The sequence below is a fragment of the Mustela putorius genome, unplaced genomic scaffold (genome assembly GCF_011764305.1).
Source record: "Mustela putorius furo isolate JIRA1106 unplaced genomic scaffold, ASM1176430v1.1 tig00000788_pilon_pilon_pilon, whole genome shotgun sequence".
In the NCBI taxonomy this organism is placed as follows: domain Eukaryota; kingdom Metazoa; phylum Chordata; class Mammalia; order Carnivora; family Mustelidae; genus Mustela; species Mustela putorius.
The window spans coordinates 11,477,319-11,504,479 of record NW_025421481.1 but is presented as its reverse complement, the minus strand read 5'-3'; the positions used below and the strand labels follow the sequence as shown (position 1 = coordinate 11,504,479).

Sequence of the window (27,161 nt, the reverse complement as noted above, 5' to 3'; positions counted from 1 at the left end):
CTCTGCATGAGTCCCAGTTTCCTTCACCTTGTAAGCTGACCAGGTTCTTGGTGGCCTTAGCCCCTCCTCCTTCTCCTTTGGCCCTCAGCTCTTGACCTCCCACCTCAGGAAGCATTTTCTGACTTGCAGGTCTGATCATATCCCCTGTGAAACCCTCCACCACCTTCAATCTTATCACATTTGTAGTTTTTACATGTACTTGTGTGACTGTGTGGTATTTGACTATATCTCCTCTCACAGTCCCAAGATTCTGGAAGGGCAGGGGCTGGTTTTAGATGCCAGTGCCTGGCACACAGTAGGCCCTCTGGGAATGAAAACCGAAGGGTCACAGGTGGCTGGAAGTCTGTGGAGTTCCTGGGCCACGTAGCCTGGGCTCCGTGGAGGGGGCAGGATGGACGGGGTTGGCTTCCGCAACACGGGGACCTCCCGGCTCCAATCTTAAAACCTGAGTGACCATCTGAAATGGAAAGGTTTGTCCCAAGTCCCTAGAAGACTTGACACTCCCAGATGGCAGAAATCCTATTATATGTGCTGGCCCCAGTCCCTAACTGTGCCCGTTACTTAGTGTGAAATGCAAGTGCAAAACACTTGGTAAATATTAGCCATCGCCAATATTAATGAATACGTTTCGGAGCGTGGGACCACGTGGAGGTCGTTACCTATGGCTTCAAAGAAGGCTTGGACGGACTCCTGAAAGAATGCAAACGACCCCCTAAGCAAAGAGAGAGACAGAGACAGAGACAGGGAAAGAAAAGAGAGGAAGAGGAAGAGGAAGGGAAGGAAAGGGAGAAAGAAACCTGCCTTCTTTCCTCCGGAAAACCAAACCCCCAAAACAAAAAACCCTCCAAACAAAAACCCTCTTAACCGACGTCTTCCCCTTTCTAGGCCTCACCCTCCCGTCCCCCCCAACACCTCACGGGCGAGTTCGGGACGTCCGTCACTGCGGACACGGCCATCGCCGCGACGCCTCCAGGCGCTGCCTGACCCGGGTGCAACTTTGTGAGATGTGCGCAGGGGGACCTCCTCTCCTGGAGACGGCATTTAAGGTCTCCGCGGGGCAAGGGGCGGTGTTTATACACACGGAGGGAGGGGGCTTTGCTGCTTCCTACTCACGGGTGTCTCAGCAGGCGCCTCAGGTTCCGCGGAACCCACGCGGCCGCGCGGCCGAGACCCCGCCCCCTGCCGCCCTTCCCCCGCCGCAACGGTCCTGGCACGCAGGCGCGGGGGCGCGCGCAGGGCGGGGCGCGCGGGGGCGGGGCTGCGCGGGCCCACTTAAATATACGCGCGGTGGGGGCGGCGCGGAGCTGCCGCGGCGCTGCCGCCTGAACGCCGGGACTTCGCACAACTGTCTTCTTGTCGCGCGAGCCTCGCTCTTCCCCCCCGGCGGCGACGGCGACAGCGACAGCGGCGGCGGCGCTGCCACCTCCAGCGGCAGCAGGAGAGAGCGGAGGCGAGCGGGCGGCGGGCTCCATGGAGAGCGGCGGACGCCCGGGCAGAGGCGGCGTTTCCTCTCCGGCACCCGGGCTGCAGTGACCCGCGCTTGTTCCCTGCCCCGCGTCGAAGCGGCCGCCGACTCCGGGACTGACCGGCCTCGCTGCCACTCCCCGCGCCGCCGTCTCGCCTCCCGGCGCCCCCCTGTGCCCCGACTCGCCCGCGCCCCAACTCCCCGGCGGGGTGGCGGCGGCCGGGCCCCCGCGGCGGCGGCCGGAGCAGCAGCGGCAGCAAGAGCCCGCCTCTATGATGAAGTTCAAGCCCAACCAGACGCGGACCTATGACCGCGAGGGCTTCAAGAAGCGGGCGGCGTGCCTGTGCTTCCGGAGCGAGCAGGAGGACGAGGTGAGGGCCGCCGGCGCGCTCGGTACCCTCCGCGGCTGGGGTGCCGGAGCAGGGCGGGGGCGTGGGGGGCGCGGCCGGCCGGGGTGGGGGTCCTCGCCTTCCCCCTTCCCTGCCCGACTCCTCGTCTGGCCCCGGGGCTGGGAGGGATTAGCCCCCCTCCCTCCTTCCCTCCTGCTCGCCCTCCCTCCTTCCTTCCTTTCTCTGGGTTGATGGAGGAGACAAAGGGGTTGGCCCAGCCCAGTGTTCTGGTGGGCGGCGTGAGGACCTGAGGCCCAGACGTCTCCTGGCCCGCGGGAAGGTCCCGGGCGGAATAGGTCGCTTCTGGCGGGAGTCACCATCTTAACACGCGAATTGAGTGTAAAGCCAGATAAACCTCGAGTGTTAACAGAGGCGGCAGAAATGGCGTGAGTGTTGCAACCCAAGCTCTCCTGCCGCTGCCTCTGTTACATTTTCCTTTAACGTTACAGCAGTTTGCGTTTTCTGATTAAACCTAGGGATGTTTGTGGACTGGCCAAACAGACCCCGTGCTTTAAAATAAAGCCCCATTCAGTCTGGTTTTTCAAATCGGACTCGGATGTGGACCCTTTAACCCGTAAGCACCTGGCATAATTACCCGTGATATATGTATTTTTTAAGGCCACCTTTTTTTAAAGTTTTCTGACAGCAGGAAGATGGCTAGTGAAAAATGTGGAATAAGGCCAGAGGGAGATGGGCAAAGTTGCCATTTTCAGAGCGTAGTCTCTAGTTCTCAGCGTTATTTACCAAGGCTGCTTTACTTTGCTGTTTGGTTTGACATCTGCAGAGGAGCATCCTTCCTTGTTCTAAGCGTAAGCAGTCAGTCTTCTGTAATTCATACTCCTGCGTTGGGTTGATAGGAGGCCCTTGAGGTTTTTCCTGGAAAGCAGTTTTTCCTTATTTCAATGTTACATTTATTTAATTTTAAAATGGTTCACTGTTCTAAATTTGCTTAAGGCAATACTAGTTGATTGGTAGCCATGAAAATCTTTTATAAAGCATTGCCATTCCTATAATGATTAGGCAGAGAAAAAACTAAGAGTTCTGCTTCCATAACCAACTGTGTCCAATAAAATACCAGGCTAAAGCTGGAGATAGGAAATGTAACGGCTTCCTTACTGCTGATCCCTGTAGTTAGGCTGAGTATGACACAGTGTATACAGTTAGTAGCATAGTTCTTACTATGCTGAGGAAAATCAAAGTGCTTCAAATGATGCTCTTCAAACTCTTGTTTTGCCTTTATTTATTTATTTTAAGAAACCAAGCCTTTTAGTGCTGATTGGTGCTTAGTTTGGGGCCTGTAAGTGTTTTTAGCCTAAATTTTCTTGAGTTTTCAGAAGAAAACTATGACCTGGGCCCAGTTAGGAAAGCTAGAAGGTGGGAGGGGAAAGATTTTTTAACATTCACAGAATAAATAGTCAATAAGCATTAAGTATATTCCATTATTTAAAAAGATTAGAACATTGTTGAGGGAGGGCCATGTTAGGAAAAAAGCAAGCTTTGAATATAAAAGAAGAGCCCAAAGTGATCAAGAAAGGTCGAGGATCTTGTCTGATTTGCTCACTATTGTGTAATCACATTCTTAGTTGAGTGCTTAGGATACGTGGGGCTTGCTTGCCTGAAGACCTGTAGGTTTGTTACATTTCATCCTCTGAGTGCTGGTTCATAGGTGAGGAGACAGTTGAGATTGTTAGTACTTTCCCCAAACGACATAAATAGATTCACAATTCAGGATCCAGCCCTTCCTTGCTCCTGATGCTGGGCTCTTGGCACAGGGTTCTTTAGCAGTTGGGTGCACACTATTTGCTGAATGAGAGATTTTGTGAGGCTAAGCTTGGAAGACTCTCTGGAAGTGATAACTTTGAAGTCTTGCCATAACCTGAACTTGGAATTCATGCTTTGGAAAAAAAATAAAACAGTTCCCAGGACAAAATACAGGAAATGGGAGGAAATTGAAATGATCTGTATTGTGTGAGTAGTAAAAGCAAAGCTTGAAGAATGCTTCAGAGATAACCTTAGTAGATCAATGAATTATTTTTGTGCTTGGAAATTGTTCCCTACTGTAATAAATGCTAAATTTCTAGCCTCTAGTTGAGTGAAGGTGCTACGGCCATTACATAAAATGAAGTAAGGAGCAAGCTCTGGAGTATTAGAGAAATCTGTTATGTAAAACTTGGCAAATCTGGTACAGTGCAGATGAAGAAACCAAGTCAGAATTTATGTTCTAAGGGAAGGCTCTAGAATTTTCTAAGTGAAATGCACAGCCAACTTTCACATGTATCTCTCTAGGATCTTCATTTCTGGAGTTGTGAGTTTTGGGGGCTCTTTCCATTATATGATAGTTACAAAATGACCCCTGTTAGCTTTCCAGGACATCTTGCTGTTTTCCTATTAATTTATTCCCACGTTACTAAAATTACACTGGTAGCCTTCCAAGGATAGAATACAAAACAGCCTGAATCCACCTCTTTAGCTAACAGGTGAGAATTCCCCACACACACACACTGGGTTAACACCACTTAGGTCCTGGTTGGGAGATTTAAATGTATGCCTTTATTTTAGGATGAAATGTTACAGAGTGTCAATTGAAATAAAATAATAGTAATTGCACTTTTTTTTTTTTTTAGTTTTTTTTTTTTTTAAAGATTTTATTTATTTATCAGAGAGAGAGAGGGGGAGAGAGCGAGCACAGGCAGACAGAATGGCAGGCAGAGGCAGAGGGGGAAGCAGGCTCCCCGACGAGCAAGGAGCCCGATGCGGGACTCGATCCCAGGACGCCGGGATCATGACCTGAGCCGAAGGCAGCTGCTTAACCAACTGAGCCACCCAGGCGTCCCTAGTAATTGCTCTTTGACCACAAAAAGTTACAGTGTTCCAGTATGGTTCTTCTCCTGGAGTTCTCAGCCCATAGTTGAGAACAGGTTGTTTTAGGAAAGAAGGTTGTCCTAACAGCAGTCTTTATTTGGGGGGGGGGGGGGTATATATTTGCCCATTTTATCATCCCTGTGAGGTAAAAAGCATTAGCTCTTGTACAGGAGGAAATAAGTCAGCAGACATAACTTATCCCAAGGTCCCAAAAGCTGGCAGATAATTTTGAGCCCAGGTGCTTTATTTCTAAATCTTCTGTTCATTTGATTCTTGGTCAACTAGTTATTTCTATAGGGAACGACCCTATAGAAGTTTTGGCAGTTGGGCTTACACAGAATCCCACAAAATAAGCTTCCCGTTGATTAGCTGGGATACTGTGCTTGTACAGTGAAAAAGAACAATACATTCACAAAAGGTAACCAAAAATAGATTATTTTGAACTTATTGGTATATGAGAGTTTGAACAGGGCTGCAGAGATGGAAAGTGTCAACTCCTAAGAAACATACCCTCCAGTGGGAGGGTAGACAAATGACCTACATAAAGGGAAATAAAGTAAGGGAAGAGTAACTTAACATGCTCCAGGGTTAAGATCCACTGGATTTCAGTGAGAGAGGAAGTGAGAGAGGAAGGACCAAACATCACAGACAGCAAAACTTGGGGCTGTGGGTTAGTTGAGCTGCAGCTTAGGATGGCATAGGACAGAGAACTGCTGGGAAAAAAAGCACCTTAAATGTAAGGCTAAGGAGTTGCTAGGCAAGAAAGGAACACTTAGTTTTGAACAAGGAACATTTACATTTTAAATGTATGCAAGCTCGTGGATGATCTGGCAGCAAAATAGGATAGAATGCTAAAAAGAGAAATAGAAAGGACTTGATTTTGGGTGGAATCCAGGCACAGTTGTGAGGGAGAAACACTAACAAAACAGCCTTAAAGACTACCCACTACTCCCCTAATTAGCTTTTAAGCTCCTTGAGCCAGGGGCTGCATTCTACAGTCTGCTAAATGCCAAATGTGTATTAACTAAATGTCTGAATTCTACAAAATCATGCACTAAAACTAAGCCTTGAGGGAAAGCAGATTTCTAAAAAGAATTGGTAGGGAAAGCAGAATTCCAAAACCAGAGCCCTAATAAAAACAAGTCTTAATAAGAAAGAGACTTCTAGTACAGGTTAAGTCTCTACCTACCACATTTGTCTGCTTGGATCAGTAGGTAGTCTGACTTATCAGATGTAAACTCTGGGGCTTAAGCTTTGCAGAAATCCTTTTAGATTTTAAGTCCTACAAGATAACTTGCCTCAAATGGAGACCACTTTTATTAAAATTAACTCTCCAAAGGCAGCTTTTTCTAAACATCGGAAATGTCACCTATGCCTAAAGCTCTCCCAAACCTAAAGGGCTTCTTAGGCCACTCAGCCAGCCACTTTCCAAAGGAAAGGCACTTCTGCAAAATTTGCATCTGTTTCAGGCTCTTGGTATGTATTACTAAGGCTTTCTGTAAATGGTGAAAGAAAGCTTACCTAGAGCTTCAGAACATTGACATACTAGGAGAAAATGTCATTAGCGCAACTTGGCATTCATCCATCTACCAATCTCATACAGATGGTCCCTGACTTCACTGGTTTCAGCCTGTGGTTTTTTGACTTTCTGGTGGTGCAAAAATGCATTCAGTAGAACCCACACCTCAGATTTTGAATTTTGATCTTTTTCCAGGCTTAACAGTAATCTCATTGGGTTAAGCACATTTTCCCAAAATGAGCCCATATTTCTGATCCTCCTCTAGCACTGTGCCTCTTCAGTGCACTGTAGTATAGTCCAAAAAGTAGTACTAATTTGTTTATTAATAACAGTTAATGGATACAGTAATCATTGATCTTTTAAAATGTCTGTGTGTACACTGGTGTTCCTAATGTGCTGCTTGCTGGCCTAATTTTGGCTAAATACCTACAACATAGTTACTACAGTAGAGATGGTTTAATCATTCATGCATCGTGGTTCATGATAATGTGGGAAGAAAGTACAAAAACCCCAATACAGCTTCTAAATAACTATAATTCACAAAATATAACTCTTCATTCTTCCATTTAGGGATCACCGAGTTTCTCCAGATAGCTTGCCCCCACTAGAAGTAGTCATTTGTAATGACTAGTTGTTCCCAGAAGCTGACTGTGACCAAGAACAGTTAATAAGGGTAAAAGCTGAAACACAAATGACATTTGGGGGCCACGTGGTGTATAGGAATTTCAAGTACCTGCATCTTCTGAGGGCATAACTGCGTTACATAAACCTTACACAGCATATCCCCCGCCCCCCGCCATTTATAAGCTCTTACACACCCCCAGTGAGGAGGACTTACACTAGGTGATACAGAGTATAGAGATACTCCCAATTCATTCACAGACCTTTGTCCAGTAAGACTAAGGGCTGGTTCCAAGTAGACCATTATAATTACTACTTACATTCCAAATGCTTAAAACGTTGTCTAACAAAAAGACAAGTGTGAGAATTGACTTCTTAACTGTGATAAGGAAATGGTGGTGTGTTCTGATAATTGTTCAATACATGGAAGGAGGGGTTGAGGTTTGATAGTACAGCAGCAGGAATGCTTATATGAAGGTGAGCGGGTTGAATCAAGGAAATGTCTTCACTTTTCACAATCTAACAGCACTGGCTTTGAGGTTGAGTTTGATTCAAGTCTAATTCTGCAGCCTGGTGGGTTGGCTAACCTCCTTTTTATAAATCTTGCCTTTGGTCTCAACTCTGGCTTATCTGGAAGGCTGAATGTCCTCTTCACAGCTGTCACCTTGTCACTAATGTGGCAGACTATTACCTTGTTGGATACACAAAATGTAATAATGCCCAGAAAAGTATTTGAAAAGGAATTTAAAACCTATGAACAACCAGGGATGGATTTGCCAGCTGTTGGTGTTTTGGTGTATACTCCTAACTGAATGAGATATCAAAACCTCTGTTACTTCAGTAATAATGTTTTCAGAGCATCAGTGAGCATGCTAAACCTATATTACAGATCTAGTAGATTGGGGATGTTGTAGAAATGTTAAGATGGCTTTTTCTTTTTTTTTTTTTTTTTTGAGGATATTGAGTAATTTGTAATGGGAGTTCAGGTGCCTTGGCCAGGACTTAGGGTGTTTCATTCTCATTAACACTAAACAGCCCTACAAGGACAGACGCTTGATTTTAGAGAGGATGGTACTGGTGTACTGAATGGTAGATCAGCAGCCTTCAGTGTGTGCATCCAGAAATGAAACACACCTTGGTTGTGATCTGTACAGTTGGAAAAAACATCTTCAAGTTCAAACCAGTGTTTTCTACTTGCTGGATTTGCTTATTCTGGCTCTGTAATTTCTAATTTTGGTATGTAAGCCCTGTTTGCTAATATTTAAGAAAGCTTAAATTTAAGGCTTACATTTCATTTTACAAGAATTGCGATATTTGGACTTGGTGGTGTGGTACCTTCAGTGTCAGCCATTAATATTTTCTTTTTAAAGATTTTATTTATTTGACAGCACAAGCAGGAGCAGCAGCAGGGAGAAGGAGAAGCAGGCTTCAATGAGGGGCTCCATCCCTGGGCCCCAGGACCATGACCTGAGCTGCTTAACCAACTGAGCCACCTAGGCGTCCCAGCCATAACTATTCTCTAAGGTTTTACCAGCTGTTATCTGGTAGTGCTTCCTCTGGATTTGCACTGTTTTGCCAGTTAATTTCGTTTGAAGGAATCAAGTCCCAGTAGAAGCAATAGAGTCCTCTCCAGATGAGGAATGAGGGAAACAATGCTCAGGCCCCTTGAATGTTGATCGATCATTTTGCAATGATGGTGTGTCCATAGGCCAAAATTTGCTGCTTAGTTTTCAGATTGAGGGAATATGTGCCTGGATACGTGTTCCCTGAACTCCCAACTCCGAACTTTAGAGGTTTTTTTGGGGAAAGGTGGGAGTTGCTGAACTGTTTACTGTCAGCCTGGCACTTCAAGTTGGGGAAGGTTGCGTTCCTGGTGGCCTCCTCGAGTAGGAGGCAACTCCCATCCTGGCTGTGAGCTCTCCACTCCAGCAGCTGCTGGCAGTAGGGATGGAGCTGAGCAGATAGAACTACTGGCATGCATGTGGGACAACCAGTACACACCTCACAGATTGAACTTGGCTCTGAATTGATTGATGTATCTGGTGAGAATGGTTTACGTTCTGAAGGCAGTATACCAAGGTAATTTGGTGAACATTTTTGTTCAAGTTGATTAAGGCACCTGTTACTTCACAAATACCTTTGGTTATTTATCATAGCTTTTGTGTTTTAATTAGGGTGAATTTTAACCTACCCTAGCTCACAAATTTTCATTCATAAGATAAATACATAATTCTTATTTCAGGCACTGTTAAAATAATGATCCTCTAGGATAATCTGATAATGCCATCCTTTTTTTTAAAAAAGTGCTTGCATATTTCAAGGTTAATGCTACTCTTGATTGAGGTCTGCAGACTTTCCCTTTAGAGCCAGATATTTTGGGGCTTTGTGGGCCACACTTTCTGTCACAGCTACCCAGGTCTACTGTTGGGAGTATGAAAGCAGTCATAGACAACATGTAAAAATGAATGAGTGTGGCTAGATTTTTCTAATTTATGAACATTGGAATTTGAACTTCATATAATTGAAAATGCAAAACCATTTTTAGCTCCCAGACTGTACAGAAACAAGCTGTACACACACTGTAGCTTGCCAGCCCTCTTCTAGATTGTAAGTTACAGCTGCCTGTTAGAAAAGAAGTGACTTTTGTTCGTTTATACTTAGTTCGGAATATGAAGATTACTTCTTTCCACCCAATTGTAAGCGTAAATACAATAGGAACTCTCTATATACTGAGCATTGGCTTTACCTGAATCTCCCTACTCCTTTCTCAGTCTTAGATACCTTTTAAGTATTCATACATTCCATAGGTGAGGGAACAGTGATGAGCCTGGGGTCACATACTCTTAAAATTTGGGAGAATGATAAGATTCTGTAATTTAAAAAACAGATATTATGACCACAAACCTAAGCACATACAGCTCTGAGGCTAGTAAATCAAGTCTTGGCTTCTATCTTTTGTTAGTCTCCAAGAATTGGAATGTCACGAATTGAATCTGGTAGTTAAAGTGATTTCATTAGGTTCATTCAGATGGTGTAGTAATGTGAGCACAATATTGTTGAATTCTGAAAAACTGTGTGTACAAAAGCTGTCATTGCTTGTTTGTGATAGACTCTGCACTCCTCTTATTTGAATGACTCTGAAAGGTGTGTTAATGCGGAAGGGCTTCCCAGCCCAGTGGAGGTTTGAGGGTGGTGTTGGGGGGCTGCGGTGCTCCCTGGGCAGCAGGAGTGTACGGTGGTCCTCCTCCTTGCAGGTGCTGCTGGTGAGCAGCAGCCGGTACCCTGACCAGTGGATTGTCCCTGGAGGAGGCATGGAGCCAGAGGAGGAACCTGGTGGCGCTGCCGTGAGGGAGGTGTACGAAGAGGTGAGATAAACTGCAGTAGCTTATTGGCTGTCCTTGCACACAGGCTGTGCTTGGGAAGTTTTACAGTGTCTGTGGGGCGCTTGGGCTACATGTGCACTGAGAAGACAACAAGGCAGGTCACATGGGTTCTCTCTTTGTTCAACATTTTTAAGCAGGCAACTAAGGTAGCATTTTGCTAAGAAGATACATTTGCTAACTGGTAAAACAGAGCTAAAAGCAATGTAGACGTCCCCCAGAATTGTTTAACAGACGACAAGCTTGATGAGTGATCAGTAGATAATATGGGGACCTTGTCTCTGAGCAGCTAGTAGTACACTGGAATGCACAGAGACATTCATGTGCTAGACTTGTCAGAGGAATAAGCAGACTGCTTTTGTTTTATCCTAAAGCTGAATAAAATGAGGCACGCACAATACACAAAAGCATACATGGCCTGCTTATCTTCTTAAAGTTGCTCATAGATAGAATTTGCTTTGTTAAATTACTGAGCAGCAGTTAGGGTATAAACGGGAAGCAAATTCTAATGCTCTCATTGGGTCTTGGTTCTCTAGTTAGAAAGGTTTCATAGAGATGGGTCTTAAAGGATGAACGCTTCCTGAGGGAGGAACATTTCCTAGATAGAGGATATAGCAGGTATCAATGTGTTAGTTGTGGTGCGGATATGATGTTCCAGTTGGTCTGTTACAGTAATGGGTAAAAGTAATGAGGACTCTGAATTCGAAGGGTAACATTAGAAAAAGAATTGTACCTCCTGAGCCATGTGAAGAAAAAAGGAGGTGGGGCAGAAAGACAGTCCTTAAAGTAAGAAGGGTCATACTTGTACAGAAAAGTCGTCTTTTCATTCATTAAATTTGTCCCACATTGGTAGAAAGTCTAACTTTTGGTCAGTCCCTGTCATTTCTTTAAAAAAAAAAAAAGACAGTCAATCTGGTCAGTCTGAACTTGCATATGGAATAAATTAAGCCATGTTTTATAGCAGACCACAGGTCGTGAATCTTGCCATTGCTCAAAAAAAACCTTCACAGAAGCAGGCTTAGTATAGGAGGGCCTGTTGTGCTTAAATCCAAAAGTTGAAATAGTCAGAAAATAACTTCAGTATAAATTTTCTTAGGAAAGGTAACAATTTTACTTCATCCTTTTTTAATAGGCTGGAGTCAAAGGAAAGTTAGGCAGACTCCTGGGCATATTTGAGGTGAGTAGCTAAAGTAATCCTTTCAAATAATAGAATTATAACCATTCTTTCCTAACCAGCCAAATAATCTGGCACAACCTGAGCAGACTAAAACTATCAGTAAGCAAGTAAGTTAAAAGGATTAAGAGGGAGGGAATTAAGCTTTTTTTTCCTTCAAGGTACTACTTAAAGGTTAGTTTTGTCCTTCTGGTAGAACCGTAAACATTTTATTTTTAAGGGGGTGCCTGGTTGGCTTTGTCAGTACATCAGCCCACTCTTGATTGTGGCTCAGGTCTTGATCTCAGGGTCCTTGGAGGGAGGACTGCTTAGCAGGGAGGTCTGCTTGGGATTTTTCTTTAAGCCTCTGCCCCTGCTCACGCTTGCATGGGCAGGCCTCCCTTCCTCCCTCTCAATTAAAAAAAAAATAATGGAAAAGGCTTTCCACGGAAGTCAGAAATTGTGCAGTACTTGGTAGAATTGATGACTCCTGTAAAGTTCTCAAATTTTAGTATTCAGTCTTTCCCAGAATTCAGCACTTGCTTTACCCAATTGAAGAGCACCATCTCCTGGTTAAAGTGAAAAATGTATTGAGGGTTTTCTAGAATTCAGAGTAGCCAAGGTACAGATAGCAAGCACATTTCAGTATGTTGACAGGATTTTTGAAGGGAACTTCTCACAGTATAAATAAAGCTTCTATAACACAGGTCGGTGGTAATAGTAGTATTGGCATTACAAATGCTAAATTTCATAGAATCTGAGCAGAAAAAAGTAACCAATGTATCTTTCTCCTCAGAATATGTAAGGGAAAGTTAGAATTGTCCTCCTTGTTCACCCTGGTGATTTCAGTGAATCTGTGAACATAGCATAATAAATGTATTGATTTTCCAGGCATAGAAGTAAAACAATAAGTTCTTAAAAATAATGAACAGTAATGTTTTATGTGAGAGATGCCTCTCATTTTTTGTTGTTTCTGTTACTTCCCAAAGACGTAATGTGCTATTTGGATTGAGTGAATTAGGTTGTTTGTGGTAGAAAAAATTCTGGCAACTATCAGGCTGCCAGGCTGGCTCAGTTCATACAGCAAGCAGCTTTAGATCTCAGGGTTTTGAGTTCAAGCCCCGGGTCAGGCATAGAGTCCACTTAAAAAAAAAAAATTAATAAAAAATTTTCAAATCCGTCAGTTACCTGAAGTCCTGGACTATAGTGGACAGGGCTAACTTTTAATTGAGATGAAGATGAGCCCCTTCATTTTAAAACCAAAGTATGTTTAATTTTGAATCTAGAAACAAGACAAGGTGGCAGTTTTAATGTGGGTAAAAAATCGAGTTTGAGCACATGGGACTAAAAGGTAATACTTCAGAAATGAGTAACCCATTCTTAACTTTGGCCACGCATAGTTCACCTGGAAGCTTTTTAAACTATCGGTACTTCATGTCTCTTAAAAACATGTGTTGAAATCAAAGTGCCAAAAGTTTACTTGGGGGAGTTAATTTCCTCATTGTACATGTTTTTTTCCCCCCCACATAAAATTCACTTCTGTGCTGGGTTATATGACTGGATTATACTTGCCTATGCCAAGCATAGTATGCGTAATATTGCTAAGCAGTAGTATGCCACAACTGACTTTTTTCCCTCAAAAATGTGTAATAGCTAGCTCCTGGAGATTAAAATGCTTTTCTTTTTATATTCAAGCAGAACCAAGACAGAAAGCATAGAACGTATGTTTATGTTCTTACTGTCACTGAAATATTAGAAGATTGGGAAGATTCTGTTAATATAGGTAAGTTCCTTTTCCCTTTGTCATCTGGATTCTCTTAATTCAAGTATTTCGTACTTGTATAGTTTTCATCTTGAATTACTTTTGGTTCCCTTTTTCAAAGAGGATCAGTATATGTATGTCCACACTTGAATTATCTTAAAATTCTTCCACCAGCATATTGTCCCAAGTCATTCCAAAAAAAAACGGTAAAGTTATTTGGGGGGAGGGCGTGAAGGGCATTATAAGCATTGGCCTACTTTTTTAAATTGACTTTACTGTATAATGACCAATGTCCTGCTATTTTCTAGGAAGGAAGAGAGAATGGTTCAAAGTAGAAGATGCCATCAAAGTTCTCCAGTGTCATAAGCCTGTACATGCAGAGTACCTGGAAAAACTAAAGCTGGGTTGTTCTCCAACCAATGGAAATTCCACAGTCCCTTCCCTTCCAGATAACAACACCTTGTTTGTGACTGCCGCACAGACCTCTGGGTTGCCATCCAGTAGAAGATAGAACTGGGAGGACCTCCCATGTGCAGTCTTGTGGGGAGAGGTCTCTTTATTTTTCTTGGTAAACATCCGAATGATGCTTGCAAACTGTCTGAATTTGCCATGCAGGATTTTCAAACAATTTGCAAGTTTTTCAGATGTTTTCAGATCTTCTTTAAAAAAAAAAAATGTAAAATATTTTAATAAGCCAAAGCCATGTGGAATTTTTTTTAGATGCCTTAATTGTGCCCCTGCCCCAACCCACACCCCCATTCTAGTTGTCAATTTTTCACACATTTTGTTCAGTTTTTCGTCCATTTGACATCAGTCTGTGGTTTTTGTCAGATCAGCTTATGGGTAGATCTTTTCTCTAAAATTATTTCCTCATCACAGCATTAACATAGTCAACAAATTCTTATGTTGTAAAAATTTATAAAAATCTTGATATTAAAGAAATCTGTCTATCTGAAAACGTGTATCACAGGATCACAGTTCTAATTTCTAAATTCCAGATTTTGACTATTTCTGTATGGTCCAGTAACTACTTTGACAAAGGACTTAATTTGCTATTTTCAGGAATTTGTCAACTCATTTGTCTAAATTTTCACAACTGGTACGTCTCTAGCTACCTGATAGGGCCAGTTTCCCTCTATAACCCGAACTTTCTGTTAAAGGACTATTAACTGTATACAGTTGGTGATTTTTAGAGAGGTATGTTAAGAAAGATGCATGTAATAAATACATCATCATGAAAAACTGTATTCATGAGATTTAAGTTAAGCATGCTAGATTGCCAATTCCCTTTATCCATAATCTCTCTACACAGAATACTTGAGAACCATAATTCTCTTGAGGTAAATGTTTCCTGTTTTTTAATTTACCGACCCCTCTAGTTAAACTTACTGGTTACCAGTAGTGACCCACAGAATTAAGAGTCTAACCTCAAATGCTAGTCAATGGTGACGACATCACAGTTGAGAAATGGCCTCCTTGATGTTCCACTGTTACAGACTTAGATTATTAAGACACCTAAGAATGTCTCATCTTTCATAGGTTGCTAGTAAGGTACTACTTATCCTATAACTATTGGGGCACTGGAACATACCTGAACCAAGAATTACTTTGTCTTATCTTTACACTCACTTGGAATCAAGAATCCACTGACAAACACACAGGTACCTTGTCTGAAGCCCCTGTGCTCCCTTTCCCCACCAAAACAAAACAAAAATAACAGAAATGAGACGGGAGGACAGAAACATTTGAATAAGAAAAACATGGGGCGGGAGGAGTGAAAGATGATTCTGTATGTAGGCGTTAGCCTTGTAAATATTATAACTGGTGAGTATAGAGTAGAAAGTTAGTATAGTTGTACATTCTACAAATTGCTAACCTTTAAAAATATACTTGCTGCTAAAAAATAGAGTGCTGTTACACCTAAGGAAAACCGGTGCAGCTGTTTTGAAAAAGATTTGTGCCATAAATGCAGCTGAACTAAATACAAATATTAGTTCACAAATTAATGCTGTCAGAGGAATGAGTAAAATAGAAAGACTTTTAACCAATGACATTTCATTCTAAATTACGTAGTGTGATCAAACATGATCATCCAGAATTTTTGTATTTTTCTTTGTATAGGTTATGTTTCCTGGGTGTTTTTTAAAAAGGAAACATTTTAAATCCACAGATTGACACTTTCAATCTTTAATGGACTTAAGATTTTTTTCTCAGTAATCGCTGAAGTCTTTAAATTATATACCTTAACACAGCAGAGGAACTGGATTTTGTATATAAAACTGTCCACCTGAAATGCTGTCACAAGTACTGGGGGTGGGGGGGGATCTTGTACATGATATTCTTAGAGGTAATAATGCATGAACTTACTTTATAAACTCCTAGACTGTGTATTTGACATGTAAAATATGTACAGTATTGTCAGCCATCTCTTAAAAGTTGAGCCTATAAATATTGTTGTATAATTTTTTTTGGTCAAGAACATTTGGACTAAGTAGTGCCACTAGGGTCAGGATTTTCTTCAGTGCCATTTAGCAAACCAACGGTCTTCAGGTCTATGCAACTAGCAAAAATTGGTATGATGCAGAAGAATACTTCACAGTTGTCGCACTTTGAATTTCACATGAGGGATTCTTCACTATTCCTCTGGAATCCAGGCTAGCAAAATTAGAGGAAAGGCCCTAAAGAGATTTCCATTTCTGTTGAGGAGGAAAAGCCTTCCTTTCCAGGCTCAATAGTTGAATCTACTATGGATGACAGTGTCTACTATCTCAACCCTTGAAACTTCACAAAGTGTTGGGACCCATTCTGCTTTCTGTGGTGTAGATGGATAAAAATTGGGCAGCTAAATTTTTCAGTCCCATGTGCCTCCTAAATAAAAGAAGTTAACTAGGTTATAAGTTGACATGCAGACACAAAGTAGCAAACTATCCTGAATATTTGTTGTTGGGGGTTGTGTGTGTGTGGGTATGTGTGTGTGTTTCAATAAACAGGTGAAATTTGCCCACCAGGCATGTGCCACTCAACTTTCTGTCAAACAGTTGTATAAAGCGGCAAAACAAGGGGTGTGTGTGTGTGGAATGATTGTTGTATACACTCTAAATTGCTTTGCATGGTCTCAGAGATAATTGGTGTAAGAATCTTGACTTTTTTTATATTTGGAAACCAAATAAAAATGGAAATAATTTTTTTTAAACCATAACTGAACATCGAGTGGAAAATGTGTCTGGCATTCCACAGTAAATAATTTACTTTTCTCCCATGGGTGGTCATACACATCATTTCATAGTATATTTATATACTTTCTTTCATGATCGATCTCTTACTAGTGGGATTAGCTGGTTTAAAAGGGATTGTCCACCAGTGAAGTGTTCCTGTTACTCTCGGAAATAGACACTTCTCTGTTAAGATACCAGTCTCAAGGTGGCCCACTATGGCTATCTTATTTCTGCTTCTCAATGGGTTGTGTTAATTTTAATAATTACCAAGAGCTCTTCTATTCTGTAATTACAGTGTAACTGGCTAAGTTACCTTCCCCTACAATTTCTATTTCCCCAAAATACTGCCTACTGAAGACCAACTTACGAATTCTTACATAAAAATTCCATTCAAATCTCATCTGGTTTTTGACTGTTGGAGCAAAAACAATGAACTTCATAGAAAAACGATGGGACTAAACACAATAAGTTTGTTGTTTCTAGTAAACTGGGTTGTAGCAGGAATGTTGTCATGTAGTTGATTGTGCCTCAAAGTTTCAGGCTAACACTTGTTTCCTATATTTCTAAGGTTTACCAGAAGCTGCACAGTAATCCTCCGCTTTATGCCCAGCATTGTTGCTCATAGCACACAGTAGGTTTCTGCCCTCAAGACAGAGTCTAAGAAAAAAAAAAAGACAGTCTAAGAGCATCTGTGTGACTGAGTTGGTTAAGCAGGACTTAAGCTCAGGTAGTGATATCAGGGCCCCCAGGATTTCAAGGTGTTGAACAACTTATTTGACAACAGTGAGAGGGGGAACCCAGGTGGAGTGGAGAGAGGGAGAAGCAGGCTTCTGCTGAGCAGGGCTTAATAGCCAAGATCCAAAGCAGACCATTACTAGCCACCAAGAACCCTTTTTTTTTTTTTTTAATAGACTTAAGTGATCTTTTCTCTGGTACTATTTCCCACCCACCTTTTAAAAAAATCTTCCTGACCAGGGCCATTGGCTGAATTCTAACAGTCAAGTGAGAAGGCCTCTCGGCATTGCGTTATAGCAAAGACCCAAATTTATCCAAAGGCTTAGTTCTTTTTGCAAGAAGCCAGTCTTAAGTGACTCTGCTTTGTATGATTGAAATGACTTATGATCCCCCAAGTTACTCTTTAACAGTATATGGAAATACTACCTGCACATCACATTTCCTGGTTCTTAATAAATACCAGTGACACTACTGTAACTCCCACTGTTACTCTTAATTTTTAATCAAATTCATTCCTTAAAAGAATACTTTGACCATTAATGTGTATCAAGAACCTTAAAAAAACACATCTTTTGATCAAATTATACTGGGAATTCCAAACCCTCTCCAGGGATGTGGATAAAGATTTATGTACCAAGATAAGGCAACTAAAGGGGTAATAGTCAACTAATAACATATCCATATAAAGGAATATTATGCAGACACAAATGACATTCAAGTCAGGTAAGGATTTCTACATGTAAATCAGTATAGCCTTTTGGAAAATAAGTACTACTTAGCAAAATTTTACAGCTCCACTTCTGGGAATCTAGTAAACTGAAACAGACAAACTACACAATCAAAATATGGTTAAAAGATGTATAATGTAGACTTCATAAAACGGTAACAATTTAAATGTAATGGGGATTATGATAAATAGATATTACAGGGATAACAAATAAATGCCCCAAGGTAAACTTTCAGTAACATTTTTAAAAAGCATTAAATGCTAAGTCACTTTTTAAAAAGGAACCTGTATGGATTTCTTTAAAACCTGTATAATTTAAAAATTTAAAATAAATACTCCCAGAAATTTTCAATGTGAAAATGTTCAGTAATCTTGCATGAAAAAAACTGAGCTTGATAAATGCTCAATCTCTGCATATTATCAAGATATGTATGTATTAACAGCAAAGGGGAAAAAGGAAACCTACACCATCTTTGTTACTGGAGTAACAGTAATGTATCACTTTTTTTAAGGAGGAGCGGGGAAGAGAGATCTGTTCCAATACAAGAGCAGTGAATAATCAATCACAGCCAAGGAGGCTACAGGCTACACCTTAGCCCCCACCTGTCTTTGCAATGCTCACAAACTTAACACTTTCTTAAATGGTTGAAAATACTTTGTGGCCTGTGAAAAAGTTTTATAGCACAGCACTTCCAGCCATTTAAAATTGTCTATGGATGCGTTCTCACCAACAAGTGCAGAGGTGAGTAATAGCACGGACAACAGAGCCCCAAATATTTTGTTTTGGGGGGGGAGGGACCAGTTTAAGACTTTCACCCTATTCATTCCCTAGGCTACTCACAAACCAACCACCCAGTTCAAATCTAGTGCAACCAACCTACCTTATCTAAAATGTTTTTGTTTTTTTTTTTTAAGATTTTTATTTATTTGTCAGAGACGGGGAGAGAGTGAGCGAGGACAGGCAGACAGAGAGGCAGACAGAGGCAGAGGGAGAAGCAGGCTCCTGCCGAGCAAGGAGCCCGATGTGGGACTCGATCCCAGGACCCTGGGATCATGACCTGAGCCGAAGGCAGCTGCTTAACCAACTGAGCCACCCAGGCGTCCCTCTAAAATGCTTTTGACAAGTCTTTCAACTTGCTAGATTATACTGAAATTTAATTGGGATTTACTAACTTAGATCATAGAACTATTTCAAAAGAGTCATGGTGGGTGAGAATGGATCAGATGTAAAAAGGAAGCCTGCTAGGTACTCTCTACAAAGGTGGTGAGGTTACTAGTCTAAGACCTGTTTTGTCCCACAAATAACATTAGAAGGAAAATGGTAAAAAGCTCCTTAATGAGCAACACAAAATGTATTTTTAAATGATATTTCAGTTGTGACTCTGCTAGGAGACACAGTAAGCAAGGGTGAAAAATACTCTGGCAATTATTCTGCTTCTACAACCAAGTCAGAAACTGAAACAATTACATCAAGTCAGTAGAGGCTTGGCTGTGTACCAAGTCTCCATTCCCACAACTGAAATGCCATGCCACACCAACAGGCACAGATGAAATGAGACCAACTGAAAGATGTCCAGATGTAACTGGGGAGAAAAAGGAGTACTGGAACTCTTCATGTGGAGTTTCATACTCAAAAGGAAACTGTGGCCCAAATCCTAGTTTTGCAGCCAATGGGAACTTACCCAATTTGTAACAAAGCTGTAGCAAAGCTAACCCTTGAAACAAATCCTCCCAATTTCCAACATCAATGAGAAATGGAAATTAACACAGGGGCATATAGTTAAGGAAACAAAAGTATCACCAGGCTGGGTGGAAGATTACAGATTTTTATTCTTTATATTTCTTTTAAGTTAATACATTCAACATGTTTTGCTTTTGTGATCATTAAATCATTTAAAAAATAAACCCCTGATATAATTCCTTAAACTAAGCAGCATGCTAAATGAAATGTTACCCCCCCAGCCCAAAAATACATTATTCCAATGAGATAATTACATTTTTCTTAAATCAACTGATAAATTAGCTGCCATGAATAATGGCATTTTATTTAATTTAATTACTTAGGTTTTGGCCAGCTTTTCCAGATAAGGTTACCTTTTTAAAACCTTTGCAACTAACAAAATGTGATATGGCTAGAAGAGCTTAAAAAAAAATCCTGAATTGCCAAATAGAAAAATAAAGACAATTTCTATCATTCCTAGGACACCAACAGTTCTATCTCACTAACGTTGTGTTTATGGTGTCTTGCAGGATACTGGATTTCTTCCCGTACCCTCTCTGAACAGTGCTAAACCACAGCACCTGTGGCTTGTTCAAATACCAGTTCGCATTTTAAGCTTATTCTTAAATGCTTCTGAAATTTTGTATTTAAGTATATTCTTGGTCTAGAGCAGGGTTTAAGTTCTACACAATGCGGAGCCAAGATTTTATTAGGCATGACCAAGAATAACTAGTGTGTAAAAAAAAATCAAAACAAAGTAGACTGCAACAAAACAGAAAATCAAATCAAATAAAGCCCCAATCAATGCCTCTGGATTTCAGAAAAGCTCCTAAAGGGGGCAGAACAGATTTTTCAAGAAGCCACTTACATACTCAGATTTTTTGCCTCTCCCCCAGGGCTTTGTACATGGTATTCCTCCAGCTTGGAGATGTTCATCTGGCTGGAACTCAGGAGAGCAGCCCTTTCCAAGTATTCCTTCCCTTCTCCATACAGAGCGGCAACTGCGGTTCTCGGTGCCCCTCCCCCATAAGAAGGTCCACAGGAAAAGCCGCATGCCAATCTCATTCACTTAATCATCCACAAGTGGTACAGTGCTGCGTACATAAAATACTTCTGTCGAATTCACTGTTCCCTTAAGCTTAGGAGTTAAAAATCAAAGGCTAGAGAGAGAGGACTACATAAAGGAGCAAGCAGGCTGGAGGGTCCGGGACTCACAGCCCACTGCGGAGTCTCTGAAGGAGGAGAGAGGGACGCGCGGCTCCGGAGGCGGCTACTCCACTCCTCCCAGAAGGTGCTCTGCACGAAGGCAGGCTGCACTTGCCTGATCTTCATACCATTCATGTTACCAGAATCGGAGATTTTTTTTTTTCATGTGAATTTCCTGATTTTTAAAAGTGCTGGCACGGAATTCAAAATATTTTAACCAACCACACACTGTGCGGGGCCAAGGAAAAGAGGCCTGAAAGCCAGAGGTGGCTGACAAGTTTTTGCAATCTACCTGGCCTCTCCCAGAGCCCCTTTTAATCCTAAACAAATTCAATCAACAGACTGACTCCTTTCATTCCACTGGCTGAGAAAGAGTCTTAATGAAACAATGGGGGCTCTTTTTAACAAATTACAAAGGAAAAAATGCCATGAAGTCGGGAATTCATATATTTGAAACAAAAACAGGGTATTATTCCATTTTAGTACTTCTGCAACTCAGATCAGTAGTAGACATGAGTCCCATTCTAGACATATTCTTGTGGTACAATGGATTTAAATCTGGAATTTTAGAACTTACAAATCACTATGTGATACTAGCTACCATCATGAGTAGTGCCACCACCTACACTAAATAAAGCTCACTGCTTGAGTGTTCATTTTGGCCCCAGAATGTGATTCTGTTTCCTTAGTTGCAAAACACCCTCTACAGCACAAGAATTGTTATAAATGTCAACCGCTCTTCAAGAGCTTTAAATTTACAACGTTAAGGTTATGAACAATTTTATTCTGAATTAAACTAACATTTGTTTCCAAGCAATGCATTTATTTGGAAGGATACCAGTTACCAGTCATCAAAAACTTTCATATGTTGAAAATGTAATTTTAATAGATAATTCTTCATCTTACATAGGAGCACAATAAAATACACCACATTCTGAAGAAACTCCAGAAGTTATGAGAATCAAAAGTGGGGGAAATTCAGATGGGCTACAATATCCATTACCTTAAATTGCAAGAGACAAAGGTTCCAACCCAGGGGGTGAGGAGGGTGTGGGGAGGGGGTTAACATTTACATACTTGGGACTGGCTATACTGATGACTTACAAAGAACAAGGATGGGGAATTTGATGCGGAGAAGGGTGGGAAAGAACAGTTTTTTGAGGGGAGGAACTCTGTCAATGCAGAAGAAAATTACTGTAGAGCAAACAATAGGAGCTCCCATAGCAAATCCTGAAGGATGAAAGAATCATTAACTGAGGATCTGATACTCAAAGGAAGAAACCTTTCAGATGACACTTATGCAAGCTGGTTGCTTGAGATCTGCTCATCAGGTCTATAAGGAAGACTCATAAATGCTTTAGCAACCCCAAACAATTATCAGATTGGTGTTTCCTAACAGCACACACCAGTGGTTACACGTGGTTTCCAGACAAGAACTAAGAAAAGGGTCATATCCCAAATGCCAGATACAAACAAATGTGGCACAACATGTGAGTCCTACACAAAGTCAGTCACAATGCTGCTTTGCTGTGACTCTCCTGTACATGGCAAGACACCAATGATCATCTACCTAATCAGACAACACCAACACATTTATTCAAATTTCTAGGAGGTTAAAAAAAAACCAAAAAAAAAACCACAATGCTTTATGCATGCTCAGGGCCAGCTTATAAATACTCCATTCAGTGGTATCTTAACACAAGTTTGCATCAGTGAAAAGAAACTGGCAAAATCCACCTCTTGCCAGATCAACTTGTCAGATGGTGAAAACCAAAAGAGAATGTTCCATCAGTTTTAATTTTTAAATACGATTGTCACATTGGGAAAATGAAATAAACACAGTAAAATAAACTGTACAAAGGCAAAGTAGAATAACAAAAAATATTTTACTAAAACATAAGATTTACAGAAGTTTCCAGACAAGCCATACAAAATGGTCACAAGCTTTTTCTTGAAGGAAGGATTCTACACTTGACAGCAAAGTCACAATGTTATTAGTGAGGGCTGTGATGTTTGTTTAATGTTCCCATTTTGGTTCAAACAATCAAGCTTGTCCATCTACAGTGTCTAAATAAAGTTAGACTTGGCTAGAGAGCATATTCTAAAGAACTGGTTAGCTGCTTTTAACCAATGCAATTAGATCACCATAAAAAGGGGGAAAGGAGCCCATAAAATTAAAATAAAACTACCTCTCCCCCTCAAAAAAGTAATAAAGAAAAACACCCAAACCCCTGCAGCTAACCCTGACAACTACCTTCATTCACAGTGCTTAACCATGATGGGGGAAATGAATAAAAGCAGAGAAGGGCCGCTGCTTTTAAACGTTTCACAATAATCCAGATGGTACTTCTAGCCTCTGCTCATGCTTTACAACAGTGAATCAGGACAAGACATAGATTTGCTAATGTGCATTTAATCACCAAAGGACTGAAGATGTCTGGGCTTTTATTCTGTAATATTTCTAAGACTGTGTCCATTAAATGCAAACAAAAAAGGAAGAAGTCTTGGCAGAACAGGATAAGTGATGCACACTTGATGATCAGATCGATTTTAAATATTATTCATGGCATATAGCCTAGTCCATGCTCTAGCTGTAGACAAAAACAAACGTGCAATTATTATTTTACTTAGTTCAATATGTTACTTTCCAAACTCTATAAACATAAAGCAGTATTATGTTGAATGCATGCTATTTTCTATCATCTGGATCAGACAGAAAGACTGTGTGTATATCTAATTACCAAAACACTACAACTAAATCCAGAAATTCTACAAAATTCAGCAGGATGGAAAGAGTTGTCTCCTTTTGTCTCCTTCATTTCTAGATATGCTCTCCACTAATTTTGTTAAAATCTGTAACAGGAAGAAGCTTACTGATTTTCAAACTCCCTAGCTATAAACTGGCGTAGTTTTACTGATCAGATGAATTACAAAAGCAGCTCAAAAGGTTTCAAAAGTTTTCTAGCATCTTCATGTACTGCTAGGTGAATGGTACACAAGGAGTATTTGATAAACCAATTATAGGCTGTCTTTACATTTGGGATCATGCAGCAGGCCCTAAGACAGAGTTTAAACATCTGCTGTTGAGAGGTGTTTACATAGTACAAACAGGATATGACTTATTCCTCTTAATGTATCTTTTCCTTTTTGTTAAGACTCGAAAAGAAGTTTTTATAACGGTAGTATATATTGTTTGAAAAAGTGGAGTGGTGTGAAGGAGAGTGGGTATTAAATACCTGTTTCTATGGCTTGGGCCTCGTTGGTCTTCCACTGCTCTGCTACATCGTTTGCTAACGGATCATCCGGATTGGGAGCACTTAACAAAGCCTGGATCGATAGCAGAACTGTGCGGATCTGCAGTGCTGGGGACCACTTATCTATGAAGGCAACAGGCCCAGAATGATCAAGCATGAAACAAAAGCCCCAGAACTACTGCATGGCATTCCCACAGACCTTTGTGGTCTTTATATAAGGCAATGTTCAGATTCTCAAAACAGAATGCTTAAGAGAAAAAGGAGAAATCTTAATAGCATATATTAATAAAGGTAACACTTACCTTTCAAAATATCTAAACATATTCTTCCCAACTTGTCTACATTAGGATGATAAATTTTGGTCATGAAACGTACTTTAGGGGCTGCCATCGGGTATTCTTCTGGTAGGAATAGTTCAAGCTTAAAAGTCCCTCCCTCAAAGGGGGAATCCTGAGGGCCAGCAATGACCACATGAAAATAACGGGCGTTGCTCTCATCTGGTTCTGCTTTAATGCCAGGAACTGGTTCTGCCAGCAAACGCTGGGTTTCCTACAACAGAAAAACATGACACATTTATGAAACAAATGTCACTTTGCTAAACACCAAATTAAAAATTAAGAAGTTCGTTTCTTGTGGGGCACCTGGGTGGCTCAGTGGGTTAAAGCCTCTGCCTTTGGCTCAGGTCATGATCCCAGGGTCCTGGGATGGAGCGGGCTTTCTGGGCTTTCTGCTTGGCAGGGAGCCTGCTTCCTCCTCTCTCTCTCCCTGCCTGCCTCTCTGCCTACTTGTGATCTCTATCTGTCAAATAAAATAAATAAAATCTTTAAAAAAAAAAAAAAGAAAGAAAGAAAAAAGAAGTTCGTCTCTTGTGACTGGACACAACAGAATTTCTCCACTCTCACGAAGGGTTTATATTTATTTTTTTAAACTCGAAGTTCAAAGAAAACACTATTTAAATAATCCCAATCACCTGAATACAACTGCAAGTGAAGAGTAATGACATTTGCAGCTGCAAATGTCTGAGCCTATGCTGGTAATAAAAATTAGGATAATGAAACTGATTTTATACTAAGGAGAGAAGTGAGTGGAGTGGAAGAGAGGAGGCAAGAGAGAAGAGAAAAAAGAGAGGAGAAAAAGAAAATAACACTGGGATTTTCACACAGGTAAAGGCCACTTACACTGTTTAAACTCTACCAAAACCTTTAAAAAGTAAAATTTAGGGCACCTGACTGGCTCAGTCAGTACATGAACTCTTGGTCTTGGTGTTGAGTTCCAGCTCCATGCTGGGTGTGGAGATTACTTAAAAATAAAATCTCCTAGAGAGCGCCTGGGTGGCTCAGTGGATTAAAGCCTCTGCCTTGGGTGCAGGTCATGATCCCAGGGTCCTGGGATCAAGACCCGCATCCGGCTCTCTACTCAGTGGGGAGCCTGTTTCCTCCAATCTCTCTTTCTGTTTGCCTGTCTACTTGTGGTCTCTGTCAAATAAATAAATAAAAATCTTTAAAAAAAAAAACTAATAAAAAATAATAAAATCTCTTAATTTTTTTAAAAGTAAAATGAGTTCTAAAAGTCACTGAAAAATCTTCCCTCTAAAAAACAGAAGGGAATGTAGGAGGGCCAAGTGCCTAGGCACCTAGACAGGGCTAGAGAATATATACAACCTTGACACTGAACCCTTATGCTGCTCCCCAACAATCATTAGTTCTCTTTCCCATCTTTCTCCCTCTCTCCTAAATATCTAGAACACTCTTCTCTCTCTTCAAACCTCCAGTATCTCTATCCTCACCCTCATTTTTGGCTGATGACTCTCCTGTCTATGTCACAAGAAAACAGATACTTCTTAAAGTTTGCACACCCACCTTCAACTGTGTGCCCATATGCTTTGACTGTCCTCTTGTCACTGTGGATAAAAAGGCTGTCACTCTTGGCTAAAACTGACCTCTCCTCTAAAGCATTAAATCTTCTCTCCTTTCCACTTATTCAAGGACATTGCCGTAGGATCTCTTTCTTCTCCTGAACCAGCAGCCCCCCCCCTCCATTGGCTCTTTCCCCAAACTGTACAAACTTGCTGTAATTTTCCCAGTAAGAGGAGAAAATAACCTTGACCTAACTCTCCCACCACCTCCTCACCAGCTAATGCACCACTGCTTAGCTGCTTTTTCAAAGTTCTCTGTATCTGATTGTTTCCAATTTTCCTCCTCCCCTCCTATCTTGAACACAACTCTCCAATCAGGGTCTAGCCACTAACATGCCTGTTGAGGTCACCAGTGATTCCCACACAGTTCAATCAAATGGCCAATGCTTAATCTTCATCTTACTTGGCCTAAATGTAACATCTTACCCAGCTGGTCTGCCCTCCTCCTTGCCAAACATCACCCAGCTTCCTACAGCCGAGCTCTCCGGATTCTCTTCCTACTTGTCTAGCTGCAACCTCCTTGCTGGTTCCTTCCCTGACTCCCCAACACAGAAGTGCACCAGGGCTCTGTCCTAAGGCTTCTTTGACATACTTCTATAGTGATCCCATGTTGTCCAATGAATCTAAATACTAAATACACCCTGTATACGATGTCTCCCTAAACTCATATTCAGCACAGATCTCTCCCCTGGATTACACCTCTTCTATCCATAACAATTTGTTCAACAGCTCCTCTTGTGTGTCTTAATGAGCATCCCAACTTAGCATGACTTTCCCCACCTCCAATATGCTCTTCCCACAAAGCCATCTTCACTTTAGTTAACCATCCATCCACCCTTCCAACTGATCAAATCTTTCCCTTCATCTCTACCATATCTAAACTGATTGGCATATTTTGTTCCCTTGAATTTCGAAATCTACTGGACTGCTTCTTACTGCCCTGCAGCTACACTTCTGATCCAAGCCACCATCAGCTCTCGGCTGGCACACTGTAATAGCCAAGTTTTGTTTTTCCTGCTTCTGACCTTGTTCCCCACTCGCTCCTGGGTCTGTGTTCCATGGACCTTTGGAAGTCCTTACAATGACCCCCCGCCAAGAAGAGGTTTTATATGATCCCCTTACTCTGGCTACGCTTAACTCATCTTCAGCTGTGTTTCCCCCAATACTCTTACCTGGCACTTTGCCCCAGCAAGATTAGCGGCTTTCTAATTTTCCAACCTGCTGGACATACTCCTCCC

The 27,161-nt window shown here is 41.4% G+C and overlaps 2 protein-coding genes across 5 annotated transcripts in view; one reads left to right on the top strand and one right to left on the bottom strand.

The window, feature by feature from the left end:
* Window positions 1–1,705: 1,705 nt before the first annotated feature.
* NUDT4 (nudix hydrolase 4) lies at window positions 1,706–16,350 on the top strand. 3 transcript variants are annotated; one of them, XM_004748549.3, is made up of 5 exons: window positions 1,706–1,836; window positions 10,111–10,221; window positions 11,369–11,413; window positions 13,088–13,172; window positions 13,460–16,350. In XM_004748549.3, the coding sequence occupies exons 1-5, from the start codon at window positions 1,738–1,740 to the stop codon at window positions 13,660–13,662; spliced, it is 543 nt and encodes a 180-aa protein (XP_004748606.1). In that variant the 5' UTR covers window positions 1,706–1,737; the 3' UTR covers window positions 13,663–16,350. The 3 variants fall into 3 exon arrangements, with proteins under 3 accessions (XP_004748606.1, XP_004748605.1, XP_044940784.1); XM_004748548.3 differs by having other exon boundaries at window positions 13,085–13,172; XM_045084849.1 differs by lacking the exon at window positions 11,369–11,413.
* A 6,271-nt stretch (window positions 16,351–22,621) lies between these two features.
* Window positions 22,622–27,161, bottom strand: part of UBE2N (ubiquitin conjugating enzyme E2 N) — a 36,336-nt gene continuing 31,796 nt past the window's right edge. The window contains exons 1-4 of one of the 2 annotated variants that reach the window (XM_045084848.1): window positions 25,868–25,900; window positions 24,311–24,557; window positions 23,991–24,131; window positions 22,622–23,345 (exon numbers count right to left, since the gene is read on the bottom strand). In XM_045084848.1, the coding sequence (XP_044940783.1) occupies window positions 23,305–23,345; window positions 23,991–24,131; window positions 24,311–24,557; window positions 25,868–25,885 (447 nt within the window). In that variant the 5' untranslated portion in view covers window positions 25,886–25,900 and the 3' untranslated portion in view covers window positions 22,622–23,304. Of the gene's footprint in view, window positions 23,346–23,990; window positions 24,132–24,310; window positions 24,558–25,867; window positions 25,901–27,161 lie in introns of those variants that run through there. The other variant, XM_004748550.3, reaches the window with a different exon arrangement.

Excerpts from the sequence above, each read along its gene's own strand:
- NUDT4 (XM_004748548.3), top strand. The coding sequence starts at position 1,738 with ATGATGAAGTTCAAGCCCAACCAGACGCGGACCTATGACCGCGAGGGC. Across the intron at positions 1,837-10,110 it reads GGAGCGAGCAGGAGGACGAG|GTGCTGCTGGTGAGCAGCAG; the intron begins GTGAGGGCCGCC and ends TCCTCCTTGCAG. Across the intron at positions 11,414-13,084 it reads GACTCCTGGGCATATTTGAG|CAGAACCAAGACAGAAAGCA; the intron begins GTGAGTAGCTAA and ends TTTATATTCAAG.